Source organism: Anser cygnoides, chromosome 28, assembly GCF_040182565.1.
Source record: "Anser cygnoides isolate HZ-2024a breed goose chromosome 28, Taihu_goose_T2T_genome, whole genome shotgun sequence".
Classification (NCBI taxonomy): Eukaryota; Metazoa; Chordata; class Aves; order Anseriformes; family Anatidae; genus Anser; species Anser cygnoides.
This window is the reverse complement of record NC_089900.1, coordinates 268151-293412: the sequence shown is the minus strand read 5'-3', so window position 1 is coordinate 293412 and position 25262 is coordinate 268151. Positions and strand designations below refer to the sequence as shown.

At 70.6% G+C, this 25262-nt stretch overlaps 3 protein-coding genes across 3 annotated transcripts; all 3 read left to right on the top strand.

Annotated features, from left to right (window-relative positions):
- Positions 1–282: 282 nt before the first annotated feature.
- Positions 283–1343, top strand: LOC136787100 (MAPK-interacting and spindle-stabilizing protein-like). The gene is made up of 3 exons (XM_066984229.1): positions 283–342; positions 599–845; positions 919–1343. Exons 1-3 carry the CDS (start codon positions 283–285, stop codon positions 1341–1343), a joined length of 732 nt encoding a protein of 243 aa, XP_066840330.1.
- Positions 483–24334, top strand: SPNS1 (SPNS lysolipid transporter 1, lysophospholipid). The gene is given in 15 exon segments (XM_066984179.1): positions 483–1906; positions 3212–3418; positions 5847–5912; positions 6027–6163; positions 9943–10094; positions 11302–11368; positions 12574–12635; positions 12637–12714; positions 14629–14681; positions 14684–14783; positions 16406–16595; positions 18588–18653; positions 20043–20141; positions 21622–21793; positions 24197–24334. Coding segments are annotated over 14 exon segments (1530 nt in total). The 5' UTR covers positions 483–1906; positions 3212–3225; the 3' UTR covers positions 24292–24334.
- LOC136787059 (circumsporozoite protein-like) lies at positions 3432–5148 on the top strand. Its single transcript, XM_066984186.1, has one exon. The coding sequence runs from the start codon at positions 3481–3483 to the stop codon at positions 4636–4638; it is 1158 nt and encodes a 385-aa protein (XP_066840287.1). The 5' UTR covers positions 3432–3480; the 3' UTR covers positions 4639–5148.
- Positions 24335–25262: the final 928 nt, after the last annotated feature.

Genomic DNA, 25262 nt, shown 5'->3' with positions numbered 1-25262 from the left:
GTGCCCCCTGCTGTCAATCCCAGTGCTCCCAGTGCCCCTTGGGGTCAATCCCAGTGCTCCCAGTACAGAATGAGGTCAATCCCAGTGCTCCCAGTGCCCTGTGGGGTCAATCCCAGTGCTCCCAGTACGGGATGGGGGCAGTCCCAGTGCTCCCAGTGCCCCCCTGGGGCCAATCCCAGTGCTCCCAGTGCCTTGTGTAGTCAATCCCAGTGCTCCCAGTACAGAATGGGGCCAATCCCAGTGCTCCCAGTACAGAATGGGGCCAATCCCAGTGCTCCCAGTATGGAATGGGGGCAGTCCCAGTACTCCCAGTGCCCTGTGGGGTCAATCCCAGTGCTCCCAGTACGGAATGGGGCCAATCCCAGTGCTCCCAGTGCCCTGTGGGGTCAATCCCAGTGCTCCTGGAGCCCCATAGCCAAGGTCCCAGTGTTCCCAGTGCCCCATGGGGTCAGCCCCAGTGCTCCCAGTACAGAGTCCCCAGTATCCCATGGGGTCAATCCCAGTGCTCCCAGTGCCCCATAGCCAAGATCCCAGTGCTCCCAGTGCCCCCCTGGGGCCAATCCCAGTGCTCCCAGTGGCCCCATACCCCCACTCCCAGTGCCCCCAGTACCTCGATCCTAACGTCCCCAGTATCCCATCGGGCTCATCCCAGTGCTCCCAGTATCCCCAGTGCCCCCAGTACCCCGATCCCAATGTCCCCAGTATCCCATCGGGCTCATCCCAGTGCTCCCAGTATCCCCAGTGCCCCCAGTACCCCGATCCCAATGTCCCCAGTATCCCATCGGGCTCATCCCAGTGCTCCCAGTACCCCCAGTGCTCCCAGTACCCCGATCCCAATGTCCCCAGTATCCCATAGGGCTGATCCCAGTGCTCCCAGTATCCCCAGTGCCCCCAGTACCCTGATCCCAACGTCCCCAGTATCCCATCGGGGCTCATCCCAGTGCTCCCAGTACCCCCAGTGCCCCCAGTACCCCGATCCCAATGTCCCCAGTATCCCATCGGGCTCATCCCAGTGCTCCCAGTACCCCCAGTGCCCCCAGTACCCCGATCCCAATGTCCCCAGTATCCCATCGGGCTCATCCCAGTGCTCCCAGTACCCCAGTCCCAACGTCCCCAGTATCCCATCGGGCTCATCCCAGTGCTCCCAGTATCCCCAGTGCCCCCAGTACCCCGATCCCAATGTCCCCAGTATCCCATCGGGCTCATCCCAGTGCTCCCAGTATCCCCAGTGCCCCCAGTACCCCGATCCCAATGTCCCCAGTATCCCATCGGGCTCATCCCAGTGCTCCCAGTACCCCCAGTGCCCCCAGTACCCCGATCCCAATGTCCCCAGTATCCCCTAGGGCTGATCCCAGTGCTCCCAGTATCCCCAGTGCCCCCAGTACCCTGATCCCAACGTCCCCAGTATCCCATCGGGCTGATCCCAGTGCTCCCAGTATCCCCAGTGCCCCCAGTACCCTGATCCCAACGTCCCCAGTATCCCATCGGGCTGATCCCAGTGCTCCCAGTATCCCCAGTGCCCCCAGTACCCTGATCCCAACGTCCCCAGTATCCCATCGGGCTGATCCCAGTGCTCCCAGTATCCCCAGTGCCCCCAGTACCCCGATCCCAACGTCCCCAGTATCCCATCGGGCTCATCCCAGTGCTCCCAGTATCCCCAGTGCTCCCAGTGCCCCGATCCCAACGTCCCCAGTGCTCCCAGTGCCCCGATCCCAGTGCTCCCAGTACTCCCGCTCTCCCCCCCCCGAACTACATTTCCCAGAAGCCCCCGCGGCAGGCCCCGCCCCCCCTCCCGGTGACGTCACGCCCCCTCCATAAGAGCCCCGCGGAAGGGGCGGGGCCCCGCGGTCACGTGGGGAGCGGTCACGTGCGGGGCCGCCGCGGCAGCGAATCGCCGGGGGCGGCGGTAACCGGGGGTGACCCCCCTGGGGGGGGGGGGGGGCGGTCACGTGAGGGGGGTGTCACGTGAGGGGTATGGGGCTGGGGGCGCTGTGGGGCTGGGGGGCAGGGAGGGGGCTGGGGGGGGGCTGGGGGGGGGGGGCTATGGGGCAGGGAGGGGGCTCATGGGGGCTGGGGGCTATGGGGCTGGGGGCTATGGGGGGGTTATGGGGCAGGGAGGGGTCTCTGTGGGGCTGGGGGCTATGGGGCTGGGGGCTATGGGGGGCTATGGGGCAGGGAGGGGGGCTCGTGGGGGGCAGGGGGCTGTGGGGCGGGGGTCTCTGTGGGGCTGGGGGCGGCTATGGGGCAGGGATGGGGCTCATGGGGGGCTGGGGGGGGCTATGGGGGGCTATGGGGCAGCTATGGGGCAGGGAGGGGCTGTGGGGCTGGGGGCTATGGGGCGGGGGGCTATGGGGGGCTGGGGGCTATGGGGCAGGGGGCTATGGGGGGGCTATGGGGCAGGGAGGGGGCTCTGTGGGGCTGGGGGCTATGGGGCTGGGGACTATGGGGGGCTATGGGGCAGGGAGGGGGGCTCGTGGGGGGCAGGGGGCTATGGGGCGGGGGTCTCTGCGGGGCTGGGGGCTATGGGGCGGCTATGGGGCAGGGAGGGGGGCTCTGTGGGGCTGGGGGCTATGGGGCTGGGGTCTCTGCAGGGCAGGGGGCTATGGGGCAGCTATGGGGCAGGGAGGGGCTCTGTGGGGCTGGGGGTGGCTATGGGGCAGGAGCTGTGGCCTATGGGGCGGGGGGTTATGGGGCGGGGGGGTTATGGGGCAGGGAGGGGGCTCATGGGGGGCAGGGGGCTGTGGGGCAGGGAGGGGGCTCTGTGGGGCTGGGAGGGGGCTCTGTGGGGCTGGGGGCTATGGGGCAGGACCTGTGGCCTATGGGGCAGGGGGTTATGGGGGGGTTATGGGGCGGGGGGGTTATGGGGCAGGGAGGGGGGCTCATGGGGGGCTGGGTGCTGTGGGGCAGGGGGCTATGGGGCGGCTATGGGGCAGGGAGGGGGCTCGTGTGGGGGAAGGGGGCTATGGGGCAGGGAGGGGTCTCCGTGGGGCTGGGGGCTATGGGGCAGGGCCAGAGATGTGTGGGGCGGGGAGGGGTCTCTATGGGGCAGGGGGCAGCTGTGTGGGGCTGGGGTCTCCGTGGGGCTGGAGCTATGGGGCTGGGGGCTATGGGGCAGGGGTCTCTGTGGGGCGGGGGCCATGGGGCTGGGGTCCCTGTGGGGCAGGGGCTATGGGGCTGGGGGCACCCATGGGTCTCTCTGCCCCCCCCCCAGGCCGAGGCAGCCCCATGGCGTCGCCCCACGCCCCCCAAGCGGCGCCCGTGGGGCCGGTGCTGCGCCGGCCCGACGACACGGGGGGGGAGGGGGCCGAGGGCTGCCCCCCGGCGCCCCACGGCGCCCCCCCGGCCCGCGCCCACCTGACGGTGGCCGTGCTCTGCTACATCAACCTGCTCAACTACATGGACCGCTTCACCGTGGCCGGTACGGGGCAGGCTGTGGGGCACGCTGTGGGGCAGGCTGTGGGGCAGGCCGTGAGCTATGCCATGGGGCAGGTTATGGGGCAGGCTGTGGGTCATGCCGTGGGGCAGGCCATGAGCTATGCTATGGGGCAGGCTGTGGGGCAGGCCGTGAGCTATGCCATGGGGCAGGTTATGGGGCAGGGCATGAACCATGCTATGGGGCAGGCTGTGGGGCAGGCCAAGAGCCATGCTGTGGGGCAGGTTATGGGGCACGCCGTGGGGCAGGCTGTGGGGCAGGCTATGAGCCATGCCGTGGGGCAGGCCGTGGGGCAGGCCGTGGGGCAGGCCATGAGCCATGGCATGGGGCAGGCTGTGGGGCATGCTGTGGGGCAGGCCATGAGCCATGCTATGGGTCACACTGTGGGGCACGCTGTGGGGCACGCCGTGGGGCAGGCCGTGAGCTATGCTATGGGGCAGGCTGTGGGTCATGCCGTGGGGCAGGTTATGGGGCAGGCTGTGGGGCAGGCCATGAGCTATGCTATGGGGCGGGCTGTGGGGCAGGCTGTGGGGCAGGCTATGAGCCATGCTATGGGTCACACTGTGGGGCAGGCTATGGGTCACGCCGTGGGGCAGGCCATGAGCCATGCTGTGGGTCACGCCGTGGGGCAGGCTATGGGGCAGGCTGTGGGGCAGGGCATGAGCCATGCTGTGGGGCAGGTTATGGGGCAGGCCGTGGGGCAGGCCATGAGCCATGGCATGGGGCAGGCTGTGGGGCATGCTGTGGGGCAGGCCATGAGCCATGCTATGGGTCACACTGTGGGGCACGCTGTGGGGCACGCCGTGGGGCAGGCCGTGAGCTATGCTATGGGGCAGGCTGTGGGTCATGCCGTGGGGCAGGTTATGGGGCAGGCTGTGGGGCAGGCCATGAGCTATGCTATGGGGCGGGCTGTGGGGCAGGCTGTGGGGCAGGCTATGAGCCATGCTATGGGTCACACTGTGGGGCAGGCTATGGGTCACGCCGTGGGGCAGGCCATGAGCCATGCTGTGGGTCACGCCGTGGGGCAGGCTATGGGGCAGGCTGTGGGGCAGGGCATGAGCCATGCTGTGGGGCAGGTTATGGGGCAGGCCGTGGGGCAGGCCATGAGCCATGCTGTGGGGCGCGCTACGGGGCAGGCCATGAGCCATTGCTATGGGGCAGGCCGTGGGGCAGGTTATGGGGCAGGCTGTGGGGCAGGCCATTAGCCATGCTATGGGGCACGCTGTGGGGCAGGCTATGGAGCATGCTATGGGGCAGGCCATGAGCCATGGCATGGGGCAGGCTGTGGGGCACGCTGTGGGGCAGGCCATGAGCCATGCTATGGGTCACGCCGTGGGGCAGGCCATGGGGCAGGCTGTGGGGCAGGCCATGAGCCATGCTATGGGGCAGGTTATGGGGCAGGCTGTGGGTCATGCCTTGGGGCAGGTTATGGGGCAGGCCGTGGGGCAGGCCATGAGCTATGCTATGGGGCAGGCTGTGGGGCAGGTTATGGGGCAGGCCGTGGGGCAGGCCATGAGCTATGCTATGGGGCAGGCTGTGGGGCAGGTTATGGGGCAGGCTGTGGGGGCAGGCCATGAGCTATGCTATGGGGCAGGCTGTGGGGCAGGCTATGAGCCATGCTATGGGTCACACTGTGGGGGAGGCTATGGGTCACGCCGTGGGGCAGGCCATGAGCCATGCCATGGGGCAGGCCATGGGGCAGGCTATGGGGCAGGCTGTGGGGCAGGGCATGAGCCACGCTGTGGGGCAGGTTATGGGGCAGGCTGTGGGGCAGGCCGTGGGGCAGGCCATGAGCCATGCTGTGGGGCACGCTACGGGGCAGGCCATGAGCCATTGCCATGGGGCAGGCCATGGGGCACGCTATGGGCAGGCCGTGGGGCAGGCTGTGGGGCAGGCCATGAGCCATTGCTATGGGGCAGGCCGTGGGGCACGCTATGGGGCAGGCCGTGGGGCAGGTTATGGGGCAGGCTGTGGGGCAGGCCATTAGCCATGCTATGGGCAGGCCGTGGGGCAGGCTGTGGGGCAGGCTGTGAGCCATGCTATGGGTCACGCTGTGGGGCAGGCCATGGGGCAGGCTGTGGGGCAGGCCGTGAGCCATGCTATGGGGCAGGTTATGGGGCAGGCCGTGGGGCAGGCCGTGGGGCAGGCCATGAGCCATGCTATGGGGCAGGCTGTGGGGCAGGCCACAAGCCATGCTATGGGTCACACCGTGGGGCACGCCATGAGCCATTGCTATGGGGCAGGCCGTGGGGCAGGGCATGAGCCATGCTATGGGTCACGCCGTGGGGCACGCTGTGGGGCAAGCCATGGGGCTGGCCATGAGCCATGCTATGGGGCAGGCTATGGGGCACGCCGTGGGGCAGGCTATGGGGCGCCCCACACCCCTCGCGCCCCACATTTTGCCCCCCCCCAGGTGTCCTACCCGACGTCGAGGAGTATTTCGGCATCGGGGACGGCAGCTCCGGGCTGCTGCAGACGGGTACGGGGGGGGTCCCGCCCCACGCTCGGGGGTCCCGCCCCACACTTGGGGGTCCTGCCCCACACTTGGGGGTCCCGCCCCACACTTGTGGGGCTGAGCGCCGCCTTCCCGCAGTGTTCATCAGCAGCTACATGGTGCTGGCGCCCGTCTTCGGCTACCTGGGGGACCGCTACAACCGCAAGCGCCTGCTGTGCCTCGGCATCGCCCTCTGGTCCGCCGTCACCCTGGCCACCAGCTTCGTGCCCCGCGAGGTGGGGCACGGGGGCGTGGGGCACGGGGGGGTGTGGGGCGCGGGGGTGTGGGGCACGGGGGGGATGTGGGGTGGACCCATGGGGGGATGTGGGGCACTGGGAGGGGTGTGGGGTGGAGCTGTGGGGGGATGTGGGGCACAGGGGGGATGTGGGACACAGGGGGGATGTGGGGCGGACCCATGCGGGGATGTGGGGCACTGGGAGGGGTGTGGGGCAGACCTATGGGGGTATATAGGGCAGGGATGCGGGGGGGGAGATGTGGGGCGGACCCATGGGGGGATGTGGGGCACTGGGAGGGGTGTGGGGTGGACCCATGGGGGGATGTGGGGTACTGGGAGGGGTGTGGGGTGGAGCTGTGGGGGGATGTGGGGCAGGGGGGAGGTGTGGGGCGGACCCATGGGGGGTGTGGGGCAGGGGGGAGATGTGGGGCACGGGTGGAGGCGTGGGGCGGACCCACGGGGGGATGTAGGGCATGGGGGAGGTGTGGGGCAGACCCATGGGGGGATGTGGGGCACTGGGAGGGGTGTGGGGGGGAGCTGTGGGGGGATGTGGGGCAGGGGGGGAGGTGTGGGGCGGACCTATGGGGGTATATAGGGCAGGGATGCGGGGGGGGAGATGTGGGGCGGATCCACAGGGGGATGTGGGGCAGGGGGGAGGTGTGGGGCGGACCCATGGGGGGATGTGGGGCACAGGGGGAGGTGTGGGGCGGACCCACGGGGGGCTGTGGGGTGTCTCCGGGATGCCCGTGGGTAGCCCCGGGACCCATATGGGTGCTGTGGGGTGGCACCAGGACACCCCTGGGTGCCACTGGGTGGCCCTGGGACCCCTGTGGGTGCTGTGGGGTGGCACTAGGACACCCATGGGTGGCCCTGGGACCCCTGTGGGTGCTGTGGGGTGGCAGAAGGGCACCCATGGGTGGCCCTGGGACCCATATGGGTGCTGTAGGGTGGCAGAAGGGCACCCATGGGTGGCCCTAGGACCCCTATGGGTGCTGTGGGGTGGCACCAGGACACCCATGGGTGGCCCTGGGACCCCCGTGGGTGCTGTGGGGTGGCAGAAGGGCACCCATGGGTGGCCCTGGGACCCCTATGGGTGCTGTAGGGTGGCCCTGGGACCCCTGTGGGTGCTGTAGGGTGGCAAAAGGGCACCCATGGATGGCTCTGGGACCTGTATGGGTGCTGTAGGGTGGCAGAAGGGCACCCATGGGTGGCCCTGGGACCACTGTGGGTGCTGTAGGGTGGCACTAGGACACCCCAGGGTGGCTCTGGGACCCCTGTGGGTGCTATAGGATGGCCCCTTGACACCTACGGGTGGCCCCGGGACCCCTATGGGTGCTGTAGGGTGGCCCTGGGACCCCTGTGGGTGCTGTAGGGTGGCAAAAGGGCACCCATGGGTGGCCCTGGGACCCCTGTGGGCGCTGTGGGGTGGCCCCAAGACACCCATGGGTGGCCCTGCGACCCCTATGGGTGCTATAGGGTGGCCCCAAGACACCCATGGGTGGCCCTGGGACTCCTATGGGTGCTGTAGGGTGGCCCCAAGACACCCATGGGTGGCCCTGGGACTCCTATGGGTGCTGTAGGGTGGCCCCAAGACACCCATGGGTGGCCCTGGGACCCCTATGGGTGCTGTAGGGTGGCCCTGGGACCCCTATGGGTGCTGTAGGGTGGCAAAAGGGCACCCATGGATGGCTCTGGGACCTGTATGGGTGCTGTAGGGTGGCAGAAGGGCACCCATGGGTGGCCTTGGACCACTGTGGGTGCTGTAGGGTGGCACTAGGACACCCCAGGGTGGCTCTGGGACCCCTGTGGGTGCTATAGGATGGCCCCTTGACACCTACGGGTGGCCCCGGGACCCCTATGGGTGCTATAGGGTGGCAGAAGGGCACCCATGGGTGGCCCTGGGACCCCTGTGGGTGCTGTAGGGTGGCACTAGGACACCCACGGGTGATGTTGGGTGGCTCTGGGACCCCTATGGGTGCTGTAGGGTGGCACTAGGACACCCGTGGGTGGCCCTGGGACCCCTGTGGGTGCCATAGGGTGGCCCCAAGACACCCATGGGTGGCCCCGGGACCCCTATGGGTGCTGTAGGGTGGCCCCGGGACCCCTATGGGTGCCATAGGGTGGCCCCAAGACACCCATGGGTGGCCCTGGGACCCCTATGGGTGCTGTAGGGTGGCCCTGGGACCCCTATGGGTGCTGTGGGGTGGCAAAAGGGCACCCATGGGTGGCCCTGGGACCCCTGTGGGCGCTGTGGGGTGGCCCCAAGACACCCATGGGTGGCCCTGCGACCCCTATGGGTGCTATAGGGTGGCCCCAAGACACCCATGGGTGGCCCTGGGACTCCTATGGGTGCTGTAGGGTGGCCCCAAGACACCCATGGGTGGCCCTGGGACCCCTATGGGTGCTGTGGGGTGGCATTAGGACACGTATGGGTGGCCCTGGGACCCCTATGGGTGCTGTAGGGTGGCCCCAAGACACCCATGGGTGGCCCTGGGACCCCTGCGGGCGCTGTGGGGTGGCCCCAAGACACCCATGGGTGGCCGTGGGACCCCTATGGGTGCTGTAGGGTGGCCCTGGGACCCCTACGGGTGCCGTGGGGTGGCACCAGGACACCCATGGGTGGCCCTGGGACGCCCGTGGGTGCTGTGGGGTGGCAGAAGGGCACCCATGAGTGGCCCTGGGACCCATACGGGTGCTGTAGGGTGGCAGAAGGGCACCCATGGGTGGCCCTAGGACCCCTATGGGTGCTGTGGGGTGGCATTAGGACACGTATGGGTGGCCCTGGGACCCCTATAGGTGCTGTAGGGTGGCAAAAGGGCACCCATGGGTGGCCCTGGGACCCCTGTGGGTGCTGTAGGGTGGCACTAGGACACCCACGGGTGATGTTGGGTGGCTCTGGGACCCCTATGGGTGCTGTAGGGTGGCACTAGGACACCCGTGGGTGGCCCTGGGACCCCTGTGGGTGCCATAGGGTGGCCCCAAGACACCCATGGGTGGCCCCGGGACCCCTATGGGTGCTGTAGGGTGGCCCCGGGACCCCTATGGGTGCCATAGGGTGGCCCCAAGACACCCATGGGTGGCCCTGGGACCCCTATGGGTGCTGTAGGATGGCCCTGGGACCCCTATGGGTGCTGTGGGGTGGCAAAAGGGCACCCATGGGTGGCCCTGGGACCCCTGTGGGCGCTGTGGGGTGGCCCCAAGACACCCATGGGTGGCCCTAGGACCCCTATGGGTGCTGTAGGGTGGCACCAGGACACCCATGGGTGATGTTGGGTGGCTCTGGGACTCCTATGGGTGCTGTAGGATGGCCCCTTGACACCTACGGGTGGCTGTGGGACCCCCGTGGGTGCTGTAGGGTGGCAAAAGGGCACCCATGGGTGGCCCTGGGACCCCCGTGGGCGCTGTAGGGTGGCACTAGGACACCCATGGGTGATGTTGGGTGGCTCTGGGACCCCTATGGGTGCTGTGGGGTGGCACCAGGACACCCATGGGTGGCTGTGGGACCCCTATGGGTGCTGTAGGGTGGCCCTGGGACCCCTATGGGTGCTGTGGGGTGGCACTAGGACACCCATGGGTGCTGTAGGGTGGCCCTGGGACCCCTATGGGTGCTGTAGGGTGGCCCTGGGACCCCTGTGGGTGCTGTAGGGTGGCACCAGGACACCCATGGGTGATGTTGGGTGGCTCTGGGACCCCTATGGGCGCTGTGGGGTGGCCCCAGGACACCCATGGGTGGCCCCGGGCCCCCCCCGGGTGACGCGGGCGCTGTCGCCCTGCCCGCAGCGGTTCTGGGCGCTGCTGCTGGGGCGGGCGCTGGTGGGGGTGGGCGAGGCCACGTACTCCACCATCGCCCCCACCCTCATCGCCGACCTCTTCGCCGGCGCCGCCCGCAGCCGGGCCCTGGGCTGCTTCTACCTCGCCGTGCCCCTCGGCAGGTGGGGGGGGGCGCCTCGGGGGGCGGGGGGGCGATTTGGGGGGCTGGGGGGGGTGGGGGGAGGGGCTGGGGGGGTATTTGGGGGGTTGGGGGGGGCTTGGGGGGGCATTTGGGGGCTGGGGGGGCATTTGGGGGGCTGGGGGGGTATTTGGGTTACTGGGGGGGGGCATTTGTGGGGTTGTGGGGGGTGTGGGGAGGGGCTGGGGGGGTAATTTGGGGTGTTTGGGGGGGATGGGGGGGGTTTGGGGGGGCATTTGGGGGGCTGGGGGGCTTTTGGGGGGCTGGGGGGGGTCCATGGGGGGGCATTTGGGGGGCTGGGGGGGTTGGGGGGAGGGGCTACGGGGGTCATTTGGGGGGTTGGGGGGGATATGGGGGGGCTGGGGGGGTATTTGGGGTACTGGGGGGGGGCATTTGGGGGGTTGGGGGGGCTGTGGGGAGGGGCTGGGGGGGTAATTTGGGGGGTTTGGGGGGGCCAGGGGGGCATTTGGGGGGATGGGGGGGTGTGGGGAGGGGCTGCGGGGTAGTTTTGGGGGGATGGGGGGGGTTTGGGGGGGCATTTGGGGGGTTGGGGGGATATGGGGGGGTTTGGGGGGGCATTTGGGGGGTTGGCGGGGGTGTGGGGAGGGGCTGGGGGGGTAATTTGGGGGGTTGGGGGGGATATGGGGGGGTTTTGGGGGGCTGGGGGGGGTATTTGGGTTACTGGGGGGGGCATTTGGGGGGTTGGGGGGGTGGGGAGGGGCTGGGGGGGGTAATTTGGGTGGCTGGGGGGTCATTTGGGGGGTTGGGGGGGTTTGGGGGGGCATTTGGGGGGCTGGGGGGGCATTTGGGGGTTGGGGGGGGTGTGGGGAGGGGCTGGGGGGGTAATTTGGGGGGTTGGGGGGGGCCAGGGGGGCATTTGGGGGGCTGGGGGGGTAATTTGGGGTGTTTGGGGGGGGATGGGGGGGGTTTGGGGGGGCATTTGGGGGGCTGGGGGGGTTGGGGGGAGGGGCTATGGGGGTAATTTGGGGGGTTGGGGGGGGTCCATGGGGGGGCATTTGGGGGGCCAGGGGGGGCTGTGGGGAGGGGCTACGGGGGCAATTTGGGGTGGGGGGGGGCTGTGGGGGGCAGTTTGGGGTGTTGGGGGGGGGGCACGGAGGTGATGCGGGGCCGTGTCCCCCCCTCCCCGTGTCCCCCCGTGTCCCCCCCCCCCCCCCGTGTCCCCCCCCCAGCGGCCTGGGCTACATCGCGGGGGCCAAGGTGAAGGAGGCGGCGGCCGACTGGCACTGGGCGCTGCGGGTGAGGGGCGGCGGCGGTGTCCCGGGGTGTCCCCGGGGTGTCCCCGTCCCCATGGGTGTCCCCGTGGTGCCCCTGTCCCCATGGGTGCCCCTGTCCCTGTGGTGTCCCCATTCCCCTTGATGTCCCCATGGGTGCCCCCTGTCCCCGTCCTTCTGTCCCTGTCCCCATGGGTGTCCTCGTGGTGCCCCTGTCCCCAGGGGTGCTGGTGTCCCCATGGGTGTCCCCATGGAGCCCCTGTCCCCATGGGTGCCCCCATCCCCATGGGTGTCCTCGTGGTGTCCCTGTCCCCATGGGTGCCCCCATCCCGGTGCCCGTGTCCCCACGGGTGCCCCCTGTCCCCGTCCCCACGGGTGCCCCTGTCCTTGTGGTGTCCCCATTCCCCTTGATGTCCCCACGGGTGCCCCTGTCCCTGTCCCCATGGGTGCCCCTGTCCTTGTGGTGTCCCCATTCCCCTTGATGTCCCCACGGGTGCCCCTGTCCCCAGGGGTGTCCCCGTGGTGTCCCTGTCCCCATGGGTGCCCCTGTCCCCATGGTGTCCCCATGGGTGTCCCTTTTCCTCATGGCGTCCCCATGGGTGCCCCCTGTCCCCACGGGTGCCCCCTGCCCCCATCCTTGTGTCCCCGTCCCCATGGGTGCCCCTGTCCCTGTGGTGTCCCCATTCCCCTTGACGTCCCCATGGGTGCCCCCTGTCCCCATGGTGTCCCCATCCTTGTGTCCCTGTCACCATGGGTGCCCCCTGTCCCCATCCTTGTGTCCCTGTCCCCATGGGTGCCCCCTGTCCCCATCCCAGCGCCCATGTCCCCATGGGTGCCCCTGTCCCCATGGTGTCCCCATGGGTGTCCCTTTCCTCGTGGTGTCCCCATGGGTGCCCCTGTCCTTGTCCTTCTGTCCCTGTCCCCATGATGTCCCCATCGTGGTGCCCCCTGTCCCCAGGGGTGCTGGTGTCCCTGTCCCCATGGGTGTCCTCGTGGTGCCCCTGTCCCCAGGGGTGCCGGTGTCCCCATGGGTGTCCCCGTGGTGTCCCTGTCCCCACGGGTGTCCCCTTTCCTCGCGGTGTCCCCACGGGTGCCCCCTGTCCTTGTCCTTCTCTCCCCGTCCCCATGGGTGCCCCTGTCCCTGTGGCATCCCCGCTCCCTTTGATGTCCCCGTGGGCGCCCCCGTCCCCGTGGTGTCCCCCGTCCCCACCGATGTCCCCACCCCCCCAGGTGACGCCGGGGCTGGGGGCGCTGGCGGTGGCGCTGCTGGCGGCCGTGGTGGTGGAGCCCCCCGGGGGCCCTGGAGCGGCCGCCGGACGCCCCCCTGCACTACACGCCCTGGGCCGCCGACCTGCGCGCGCTGGCCACCAAGTGAGTGGGGGACACGGCGGGGGGACACGGGGGGGACACGGTGACACAGGGGGGACATGGTGACACGGTGGGAGGTGTGGTGGGGACACGGGGACACGTTGGGGACACGTTGGGGACACGGTGACATGGTGGGGGACACGGGGACGTGAGGGACGTGGCGGTGACATGGTGGGGGACACGGTGGGGGACACAGGGACATGGGGGACGTGGTGATGACGTGGTTGGGGACACGGTGACGTGGTGGGGGACACGGGGACGTGAGGGACGTGGCGGTGACATGGTGGGGGACGCGGTGGGGGACACAGGGACATGGGGGACGTGGTGATGACGTGGTTGGGGACACGGTGACGTGGTGGGGGACACGGGGACGTGAGGGACGTGGCGGTGACATGGTGGGGGACACGGTGGGGGACACAGGGACATGGGGGACGTGGCGATGACGTGGATGGGGACACGGTGACGTGGTGGGGACACGTTGGGGACACGGTGACGTGGTTGGGGGACACGGTGACCTGGTGGGGGACCCGGTGACACACTGGGGACGCGGTGAGGGGACAGGGTGACCTGGTGGGGACGTGGTGGGGGACATGGTGACGTGGTTGGGGACACGGTGACACATTGGGGACCTGGTGGGGGACCCAGTGACATGGTTGGGGACATGGTGGGGGACGTGGTGACGTGGCTGGGGACACGGTGACACATTGGGGACACGGCTGGGGACACGGTGACCGGGTGGGGGCCTGGTGGGGGACCTGGTAGGGGACATGGTAACACATTGGGGACGTGGTGACACACTGGGGACCTGGTGGGGGACACGGTGACACACTGGGGACACGGTTGGGGACATGGTGACACGTTGGGGATGTGGTGGGGGACATGGTGGAGGGCCTGGTGACATGGCTGGGGACACGGTGGGGGACACGGTGACGTGGTGGGGGACCTGGTGACACACTGGGGACCTGGTGGGGGACACGGTGACATGGGTGGGGACATGGTGGGGGGCCCGGTGACGTGGCTGGGGACACGGTGACGTGGTTGGGGACATGGTGGGGGACCCAGTGACCTGGGTAGGGACACGGTGACTGGGTGGGGACCTGGTGGGGGACCCAGTGACACGGTTGGGGACCTGGTGATGTGGTTGGGGACCCGGTGACACATTGGGGACCTGGTGGGGGACACGGTGACATGGTTGGGGACACGGTGACCGGGTGGGGACCTGGTGGGGGGCCCGGTGACATGGTTGGGGACATGGTGGGAGACCCAGTGACGTGGTTGGGGATGTGGTGGGGGACCGGGTAAGGGACCTGGTGACATGGTTGGGGACCCGGTGACACGGCTGGGGACCTGGTGGGGGACCTGGTGACACGATTGGGGACATGGTGGGGGACATGGTGATGTGGTTGGGGACACGGTGACACGTTGGGGACCTGGTGGGGGACCCAGTGACATGGTTGGGGACGTGGTGACACATTGGGGACCTGGTGGGGGACACGGTGGGGGACACGGTGACACATTGAGGACATGGTGGGGGACCCGGTGACACGGCTGGGGACCTGGTGACACGGCTGGGGACACGGTGACCGGGTGGGGGACCCAGTGACACATTGGGGACCTGGTTGGGGACCTGGTGACGTGGTCGGGGACCCGGTGACACGGTTGGGGACACGGTGACCGGGTGGGGGCCTGGCGGGGGGCCCAGTGACCTGGTTGGGGACACGGCTGGGGACACGGTGACCGGGTGGGGACCTGGCGGGGGACCCAGTGACGTGGTTGGGGACACGGTGACGTGGTGGGGACACGGTGGGGGACCCGGTGACACGGTTGGGGACCCGGTGACCGGGTGGGGCCCGGCGGGGGCCCGGTGCCGCGGCCGGGGGCCGCGCTGGGGCCGCGGCGGTGACGCGGTGGTGGCAGCCGCAGCTTCGTGCTGTCGACGCTGGGCTTCACGGCGGTGGCCTTCGTGACGGGGCGCTGGCGCTCTGGGCCCCGGCCTTCCTCTACCGCGCCCGCATGGCCGGGGGCGCGCGGCAGCCCTGCGAGCAGCCCCTGCGCTGCCGCGCGCACGAGAGGTGGCGGGGGCGCGGGGGGCGCTGGGGGGCGCTGGGGGACTGGGGGGCACTGGGAGCATGGGGACGGGGGGATGGGGATGGGGGGATGTGGGGATGGGGGCACTGGGGGACGGGGAGGTACTGGGAGCATGGGGATGGGGATATGGGGACGGGGGGATGTGGGGACTGGGGCACTGGGGGGACTGGGGGGACTGGGGGGACTGGGGGCAGGGGGATGGGGACGGGGGATGTGGGGACGGGGGCACTGGGGGGACTGGGAGGCAGTGGGGGCAGGGGGACGGGGGGATAGGGACGGGGGGATGTGGGGACGGGGGCACTGGGGGGACTGGGGGACTGGGGGCAGGGGGACGGGGGTGTGGGGACGGGGGGATGTGGGGACGGGGGCATTGGGGGCACTGGGAGGCACTGGGGGGCACGGGGGAGTGGGAGGCAGTGGGAGCAGGGGGATGGGGGTGTGGGGACAAGGGGATGTGGGGACGGGGACACTGGGGGCACTGGGGGGACTGGGAGGCAGTGGGAGCATGGGGACAGGGGGATGGGGATGGGGGGATGTGGGGACGGGGACATTGGGGGCACTGGGGGGCACTGGGGGGACTGGGGGGACTGGGAGGCAGTGGGAGCAGGGGGATGGGGATGGGGATGGGGGATGTGGGGACGGGCATTGGGGGCACTGGGGGAACTGGGAGGCACTGGGAGCATGGGGATGGGGGTATGGGGACGGGGGGATGTGGGGATGGGGGCACTGGGAGGACTGGGAGCAGGGGGACGGGGATATGGGGAGTGGGGGGGTTATGGGGATGGGGACACGGGGGGGGGGACATGGGGACAGGGGCACTGGGGGGACTGGGAGCAGGGGGATGGGGATATGGGGACGGGGGGGGGTTATGGGGGTATGGGGACGGGGGCACTGGGGGGCACTGGGGACATGGGGGGGACATGGGGACACTGGGGGGCATGGGGGCAGGGGCACTGGGGGGGGGGTTGGGGCTATGGGGCCGGGGACACCGTGCCCCCCTGAGTGCCCCTGACCCCCCTGACCCCCCGACCCCCCGACTCCCCCCGACCTCTGACCTCTGACCCCCCCTGACCCCCCTGACCCCCCCCCGACCTCTCTGACCCCCCCCCTGACCCCCCTCTGACCCCCCCCATGACCCCCTGACCCCCGACCCTGCCCCCCCCCCGACCCCCCCCCCCCCCGACCCCCCCCCCCTGACCCCCCCTCTGACCCCCCCCCCCCTGACCCCCCCCCCTGACCCCCCCCCGACTCTGACCCCCCCTGACCCTCTGACCCCCTGACCCCCTGACCCCCCCCCTGACCCCCCCCTGGGACTCCCTGACCCCCCTGACCTCTCTGACCCCCCGCCCTCTGACCCCCCCGGACCCCCCTGACCCCCCCCCCCCTGACCCCCCCTGACTCCTGACCTCCCTGACCTCTGATCCCCCCGACCCCTTCTGACCCCCCCCGGACCCTTGACCCCCCTGACCCCCTGACCCCCCTGACCCTGACCCCCCTGACCCCCCCCCGACCCCCCCTGACCCCTGACCCCCCTGACCCTGACCCCCCCGACCCCCCTGACCCCTCCTGACCCCCCTGACCCCCCCTTTCTGCCCCCCCCCCCCAGCCTGGCGTTCGGGGCGGTGACGTGCGCCACGGGGGCGCTGGGGGTGGGCGCGGGGGTGGCCCTGTCGCAGCGCCTGCGCCCGCTGTCGCCCCGCGCCGACCCCCTGCTCTGCGCCGCCGGGCTGCTGGGCGCCGCGCCCTGCCTGCTGCTCGCCCTGCTCGCCGCCCCCCGCAGCGTCGCCGCCGCATACGTGAGGGGGGGGCTGGGGGGGGGGTCGTGGGGGGTCGGGGGGGGGCTGGGGGGGGGTTGGGGGGGCGTCTTGGGGGGTTGGGGGGCATCTTGGGGGGGCTGGGGGGTTTGGGGGGCAGTTGGAGGAGGATTGGGGGGGTTGGGGGGCATCTTGGGGGGTTGGGGGTCATCTTGGGGGGTTGGGGGGCATCTTGGGGGGGGTTGGGGGGGCATTTAGGGGGGGGTTGGGGGGCATTTAGGGGGTTGGGGGGCATTTAGGGGGTTGGGGGGCATCTTGGGGGGTTGGGGGGCATCTTGGGGGGCTTGGGGGGCATTTGGGGGGAGTTAGGGGCATATGGGGGGGTTGGGGGGGAGTTGGGGGGTCAGGGGTTGGGGGGCGGCTGGGGGGGGTTGGGGGAGGTCGGGGGGCAGTTGGAGGAGGATTGGGGGGCATCTTGGGGGGTTGGGGGCATTTGGGGGGAGTTGGGGGGGGGGGTTGGGGGGGCGGATTGGGGGGCAGCTGGGGGGGGGTTGGGGGGGTTGGGGGGCAGTTGGAGGAGGATTGGGGGGCATCTTGGGGGGTTGGGGGGCATTTGGGGGGCTTGGGGGCATTTAGGGGGGTTGGGGGGTTGGGGGGCGTCTTGGGGGGTTGGGGGGCATCTTGGGGGGGGGGGTTGGGGGGCATTTCGGGGGGTTGGGGGAGTGGGGGGTATCTTGGGGGGGTTGGGGGGCGTCTTGGGGGGTTGGGGGGCATCTTGGGGGGTTGGGGGGGGGGTCGGGGGTCGGGGGACAGTTGGAGGAGGATTGGGGGGCATTTAGGGGGGTTGGGGGGGAGTGGAGGGCGTCTTGGGGGGTTGGGGGGCATCTTGGGGGCTGGGGGGGTTTGGGGGGGTTGGGGGGCGGCTGGGGGGGGTTGGGGGGAGTTGGGGGGATTGGGGGCAGTTGGAGGAGGGTTGGGGGTATTGGGGGGCATCTTGGGGGGTTGGGGGGCATTTAAGGGGGGTTGGGGGGCATTTGGGGGGTTGGGGGGGAGTTGGGGGGGTTGGGGGGCGGCTGGGGGATTGGGGGGCATCTTGGGGGGGTTGGGGGGCATTTGGGGGGGGGGTCGGGGGGTTGGGGGCCAGTTGGAGGAGGGTTGGGGGGCATTTAGGGGGGGTTGGGGGCAGCTGGGGGGGGTTGGGGGCAGCTGGGGGGGTTGGGGGGTTTGGGGGGAGGGTTGGGGGGGTTGGGGGGCATTTAGGGGGGTTTGGGGGGAGTTGGGGGGTCTGGGGGGGGTCGCGGGGGTTGGGGGGCAGGTGGGGGGGGGGTTGGGGGGGTTGGGGGGGTTGGGGGGCAGTTGGAGGAGGATTGGGGGGCATCTTGGGGGGAGTTGGGGGCATTTGGGGGGGTTGGGGGCGTCTTGGGGGGTTGGGGGGCATCTTGGGGGGGTTGGGGGGCATCTGGGGAGGTCTGGGGAACATCTGGGGGGGTTGGGGGCAGCTTGGGGGGGTTGGGGGTTTTGGGGGAGGGTTGGGGGCGTTTGGGGGGAGTGGGGGGTTGGGGGGCATCTTGGGGGGTTGGGCATCTGGGGGAGGTTTGGGGAACATCTGGGGGGGGTTGGGGGCAGCTGGGGGGGTTGGGGGGCATTTAGGGGGGCTTAGGGGGGAGTGGGGGGCATCTTGGGGGGCTGGGGGGTCGGGGGGCAGTTGGAGGAGGGTTGGGGGGCATCTTGGGGGGTTGGGGGGCATTTAGGGGGCTTAGGGGGCATTTTGGGGGGGGAGTTGGGGGCATTTGGGGGGTTGGGGGGGTTGGGGGGCAGCTGGGGGGGTTTGGGGGTTGGGGGGCATCTTGGGGGGTTGGGGGCATCTGGGGGAGGTCTGGGGAACATCTGGGGGGGGTTGGGGGCAGCTGGGGGGTTGGGGGGTTTGGGGGAGGGTTGGGGGGTTGGGGGGCATTTGGGGGTTGGGGGGAGTGGGGGGCGTCTTGGGGGGGTTTGGGGACACCTGGGCCCCCCCCACTGGTGCCCCCCCCCCAGGTGTTCATCTTCTTCGGGGAGACGCTGCTGTCCCTCAACTGGGCCCTGGTGGCCGACATCCTGCTGGTGGGGGCGCTGGGGGCGCTGGGAGCGCTGGGGGCGCTGGGAGCAGCACTGGGGGCGCTGGGGGCGCTGGGGGCGCTGGGAACGATGGGGGCGCTGGGGGCGCTGGGAACGATGGGGGCGCTGGGGGCGCTGGGAGCAGCACTGGGGGCGCTGGGGGCGCTGGGGGCGCTGGGAACGATGGGGGCGCTGGGGGCGCTGGGGGCGCTGGGAACGATGGGGGCGCTGGGGGCGCTGGGAGCGCTGGGGGCGCTGGGAGCAGTGGGGGCACTGGGGGGCGCTGGGAACGATGGGGGCGCTGGGAGCGCTGGGGCGCTGGGGGCACTTGGGGCGCTGGGGGCGCTGGGGGCGCTGGGAGCGCTGGGGGCGCTGGGGCGCTGGGGGCGCTGGGAACGATGGGGGCGCTGGGGGCGCTGGGAGCGCTGGGAACGATGGGGGCGCTGGGGGCGCTGGGGGCACTTGGGGCGCTGGGGGCGCTGGGGGCGCTGGGAACGATGGGGGCGCTGGGAACGATGGGGGCGCTGGGGGCGCTGGGAGCGCTGGGGGCGCTGGGGGCACTTGGGGCGCTGGGGGCGCTGGGGGCGCTGGGGGCGCTGGGGGCGCCGCGGCGGGGGGGGGGGGGTGGCCCCGGGGGGGGTCCCCGACAGCCGGGGGGGACAAAAGGGGGCACGGGGGGAGGGGGGACGGGACAGCGGGGGTCCTCGTGTGTGATGTCATCACCCCGTGACATCACCGCCCCCCGTGTGATGTCACTCCCCCCCCTCGCGTGACGTCATGACCTGCTCGTGTGATGTCACCACCCCCTCGTGATGTCACCACCCCCTCGTGATGTCACTGCCCCCTCCCGTGACATCACTACCCCCTCCCGTGACGTCACCAACCCCCGTGTGATGTCACTACCCCCTCCCGTGACGTCACCAACCCCCGTGTGATGTCACCACCCGGTGTGTGATGTCACCAACCCCCTGTGTGATCTCATTACCTCTTCTCGTGACGTCACCGCCCCCGTGTGACGTCACCGCCCCTCCTGTGATGTCACCACCCCGTGTGACGTCGCGATCCCCTCCTGTGACATCACCTTCCTGTGATGTCACTACCCCCTCTTGATGTCACTACCCCCTTGTGTGATGTCACGATCCCCTCGCGTGACATCACCGCCCCTCCTGTGACGTCACTGCCCCCTTCGTGTGACATCACTGCCCCCCGTGTGACGTCACCGACCTCCTCTTGCGATGTCCCCGCCCCTCCTGTGACGTCACCGCCCCCAGTGTGACGTCACCACCCCCGGTGTGACGTCACGGCCCCCGGTGTGACGTCACCACCCCCCAGTGTGACGTCGCCAGCCCCCGGTGTGACGTCACCACCCCCGGTGTGACGTCACGCCCCCCCCAGGACGTGGTGGTGCCGACGCGGCGCTCGACGGCGGAGGCGCTGCAGATCGTCGTCTCCCACCTGCTGGGGGACGCCGGCAGCCCCTACCTGGTGGGCGCGGTGAGTGCGCGCCGGGGCAACTGGGAGCACTGGGAGGGCGCTGGGAGCACTGGGAGGGCGCTGGGAGGGGGCGGGGGGCAGTGGGGGCACTGGGAGGGGTGATGGGGGCACTGCGGGGGGCACTGGGAGCACTGGGAGGGGTGATGGGGGCACTGGGAGGGGTGATGGGGGCACTGGGAGGAGCACTGGGAGCACTGGGAGGGGTGATGGGGGCACTGGGAGGAGCACTGGGAGCACTGGGAGGGGTGATGGGGGCACTGGGAGGAGCACTGGGAGCACTGGGAGGGGTGATGGGGGCACTGGGAGGGGCACTGGGTGTTACAGGGGGTGTCACCGGGTGCACTGGAAGGTGTCCCTGGTCCCACTGGGTGGTGTCACTGGGTGTACTGGGCATACTGGGAGGTGCCAGGGGTCCCACTGGGCATACTGGGAGGTGTCACTGGTCCCACTGCCCACACTGGGGGTGTCCCTGGTCCCCCTGGGCATACTGGGAGGCAACAGGGGTCCTACTGGGTGAGCTGGGAGGTCCCACTGGCCATACTGGGGGTGCCCCTGGTCCCACTGGGTGTACTGGGAGGTGCCACCGGTCTCACTGGGCATACTGGGAGGTTCCAGCGGTCTCACTGGGCATACTGGGAGGTATCACCAGTCCCACTGGGCGTACTGGGAGGCGCCCCTGGTCCCACTGGGAGGCGCCAGCAGTCCCACTGGGCGTACTGGGAGGTGCCACCGGTCCCACTGGGTGTACTGGGAAGTGTCACCAGTCCCACTGGGTGTACTGGGAGGTCCCACTGGGCGTACTGGGGGAGCCCCCGGTCCCACTGGGCATACTGGGAGGTCCCACTGGGCGTACTGGGAAGTATCACTGGGTCCCACTGGGCGTACTGGGGGAGCCCCCGGTCCCACTGGGAGTACTGGGAGGTCCCACTGGGCGTACTGGGAGGTGCCACTGGTCCCACTGGGCGTACTGGGAAGTATCACTGGTCCCACTGGGCGTACTAGGGGTGCCCCCGGTCCCACTGGGTGTACTGGGGGTGCCCCTGGTCCCACTGGGTGTACTGGGAGGTGCCACTGGTCCCACTGGGCGTACTGGGAGGTATCACCGGTCCCACTGGGCGTACTGGGAGGTATCACCGGTCCCACTGGGCGTACTGGGGAGCCCCGGTCCTACTGGGTGTACTGGGAAGTATCACCGGTCCCACTGGGCGTACTGGGAGGCGCCCCTGGTCCCACTGGGAGGTGCCCCCAGTCCCACTGGTCCTACTGGGAGGTGCCCCCAGTCCCACTGGGTGTACTGGGAGGTGCCACCGGTCCCACTGGGCGTACTGGGAGGTCCCACTGGGTGTACTGGGAGGTATCACCGGTCCCACTGGGCGTACTGGGAGGTATCACCGGTCCCACTGGGCGTACTGGGGAGCCCCCGGTCCCACTGGGAGGCGCCCCCGGTCCCACCAGTGCCCCCCGCCCCCCCCCCCCCCAGGTGAGCGACGCGCTGCGGGCGCGGCTGCCGCCGACGCTGGGGGCGGGGGCGCGGGCGCTGCAGGGGGCGCTGCTGCTCGGCCCCTTCGTGGCGGCGCTGGGCGGGGGCAGCTTCCTGGGCACCGCCCTCGTCCTCCCCGCCGACCGCCTGCGGGCGCGCCTGGGGGCGGAGCGTGAGTGGGGCGGGGCTAAAGGGGGCGGGGCCTAACGGGGAGGGGCCGGGGGGAGGGGCTAAAGGGGGAGGGGCCGGAGGGGGGGGCTAAAGGGGGAGGGGCTAAAGGGGGAGGGGTGGGTGGGGTGGGGTCACGGGGTGGGGCTACTGGAGGGGCGGGGCCTAAAGGGGCGGGGCTAAAGGGGGTGGGGTCAGGGGGTGGGGCTACAGGAGGGGCGGGGCTGGGTGGGGTGGGGTCGGGGTCACTCGAGGGGGCGGGGCCTAAAGGGGTGGGGCCTAAATGGGTGGGGCAATGGGAGGGGCGGGGCAGGTGGGGGAGGGGGCGCCTGGGGTGGGTGGGGTCAGGGGGCGGGGCTAAGGTGGGTGTGGCTGCTGGTGGGCGTGGTTATCCGGTGGGCGTGGTCTAAGGGGCGGGGCCTAGGGGTGGGGTTGTGGGAGGGGCGGGGTGGGGTCAGGGGGCGTGGCTAAGGTGGGTGGGGCACAAAAAGGGGCGGGGCTCCCGGAGGGTGGGGTCGTGGGGAGGGGGCACCGGAAGGGGCGGGGCCACGCGGGTCACGGGGGGTGGGGCTGGGGCTCAGCGCCGGGGGTGGTCCCCACGTGTCCCCTGCGTGTCCCCCGCGTGTCCCCGTGTGTCCCCGTGTGTCCCCACATGTCCCCGTGTGTCCCCACGTCACCCCCCTGTCCCGTGTCCCCACGTGTCCCCCCCAGGTGTCCCCAAATGTCCCCGTGTCCCCCCCGTGTCCCCGTGTCCCTTCCTGTCCCCGTGTCCCCCCCATGTCCCCAAATGTCCCTTCCTGTCCCCACGTGCCCCCATGTCCCCACGTGTCCCCGTGTCCCCACACATCCCCATGTCCCCACGTCCCCCCATGTCCCCACGTCCCCCCACGTCCTCGTGTCCCCACACGTCCCCATGTCCCCGTGTCCCCCCCATGTCCCCATGTCCCCGTGTCCCCCACGTCCCCGTGTCCCCAAATGTCCTTTCCTGTCCCCATGTCCCCACGTGTCCCCACGTGTCCCCGTGTCCCCCGTGTCCCCAAATGTCCCCATGTCCCCGTGTCCCTATACATCCCCATGTCCCCGTGTCCCTACATGTCCCCGTGTCCCTATACATCCCCATGTCCCTATACATCCCCATGTCCCCGTGTCCCTACATGTCCCCGTGTCCCTATACATCCCCATGTCCCTATACATCCCCATGTCCCCGTGTCCCTACATGTCCCCGTGTTCCGTGTCCCCGTGTCACCTACGTGTCCCCAAATGTCCCTTCCTGTCCCCACGTGACCCCATGTCCCTACGTGTCCCCGTGTCCCCACACGTCCCCGTGTCCCCGTGTCCCCCCCATGTCCCCGTGTCCCCAAATGTCCCTTCCTGTCCCCACGTGACCCCATGTCCCCCCGTGTCCCCGTGTCCCCACGTGTCCCCGTGTCCCCACGTGTCCCCGTGTCCCCACACATCCCCGTGTCCCCATGTCCCCCCATGTCCCCACGTCCCCCCATGTCCTCGTGTCCCCACACGTCCCCATGTCCCCGTGTCCCCCACGTCCCCGTGTCCCCAAATGTCCCTTCCTGTCCCTATGTGCCCCCGTGTCCCCACGTGTCCCCATGTCCCCCCGTGTCCCCATGTCCCCCCCATGTCCCCGTGTCCCTAAATGTCCCCGTGTCCCCACACGTCCCCGTGTCCCCGTGTCCCCCCCATGTCCCCGTGTCCCCAAATGTCCCTTCCTGTCCCCACGTGACCCCATGTCCCCCCGTGTCCCCGTGTCCCCACGTGTCCCCGTGTCCCCACGTGTCCCCGTGTCCCCACACATCCCCGTGTCCCCATGTCCCCCCCATGTCCCCACGTCCCCCCATGTCCCCGTGTCCCCACACGTCCCCATGTCCCCGTGTCCCCCCACGTCCCCGTGTCCCCAAATGTCCCTTCCTGTCCCTATGTGCCCCCGTGTCCCCACGTGTCCCCATGTCCCCCCGTGTCCCCATGTCCCCCCCATGTCCCCGTGTCCCTAAATGTCCCCGTGTCCCCACACGTCCCCGTGTCCCCGTGTCCCCCCGTGTCCCCGTGTCCCTAAATGTCCCCGTGTCCCTACACGTCCCCCTGTCCCCCCCCGTGTCCCCGTGTCCCCCCATGTCCCCGTGTCCCTACACGTCCCCGTGTCCCCCCATGTCCCCGTGTCCCCCCGTGTCCCCAAATGTCCCTTCCTGTCCCCACGTGCCCCCATGTCCCCACGTGCCCCCATGTCCCCCCATGTCCCCGTGTCCCCCCATGTCCCTGTGTCCCCACGTGTCCCCGTGTCCCCATGTCCCCACACATCCCCGTGTCCCCACACATCCCCGTGTCCCCACACATCCCCGCGTCCCCCCACGTCCCCGTGCCCCCCCCATGCCCCTGACCGTCCCCGCGCCCCCAGGGCTGCCGGTGCCGACCGCGGATGCCGACGGGGACCTGGTGGTGCCGCGGGCCGGGCGCCCCACCAAGGTGCCGGTGGCGCGCGTCCTCGCCTGACCCCCCCGCGTGGGGGGGGACAGGGACGGGGGGGACACCGGGCGCCCCACGCCCCCCCCCCGCCCTTTGACCCCATTAAAGCCCTTGAACCCCGAGCCGGCTCCGTGGCGTCATGGGGACGGCGGGGACACGGCGGGGGGGGGACGGTGGGGGCAGGATGGGGACGGGGGCCCCACGCGGTGCTGGCACGGCCCCCGCCCCCCCCCCCGCCCCACACTTCCTGCCCCACGGCGGCGCCCGCAGCTTCCTGGAGGGGGTGGGGGCCCCGCGCGGGACGGGGACACGGGGACACGGGGACGCGGGGACGGCCCAGGTAAGGGGGGGCTGGGGGGAGATGGGGGGCAGGGGGGCGTGGGGCGGGGGGTGGGGGGCAGGGGGTGGGGGGCAGGGGGGTGGGGGGTATTTGGGTGCCCTACTTGTGGGGCGCCCCATAGCGGGGTGCCCAGGTTGTGGGGCGATGGAGATGTGGGGTGATGGAGATGGGGGCGGGGGGGGAGATGTGGGGCAGGAGATGTGGGGCAGGGGGGGGGGCAAGGGGGTGGGGGTATTTGGGTGCCCCTACCCCGTGGGGCGCCCCATATATGGGTGGCACGCACGCGTGGGGCGATGGAGATGTGTGTGGGGGGGAGATGTGGGGCGGGGGGGAGATGTGGGGCAGGAGATGTGGGGCAGGGGGGTGGGGGGTGGGGGGTATTTGGGTGCCCTACTTGTGGGGCGCCCCATAGCGGGGCGCCCACGTTGTGGGGCGATGGAGATGTGGGGCGGGGGGGGAGATGTGGGGCAGGGGAACCCCGCTGTGGGGCAGGAGATGGGGGGCAGGGGGGAGATGGGGGGCAGGGGGACCCCAAAGTGGGGCAGGGGACGTGGGGCAGGGGGCGCCCTACTTGTGGGGCGCCCCATAGCGGGGTAGCCGGGGTGTGGGGCGATGGAGCTGGGGGGCGGGGGGCACATGTGGGGCAGGGAGATGTGGG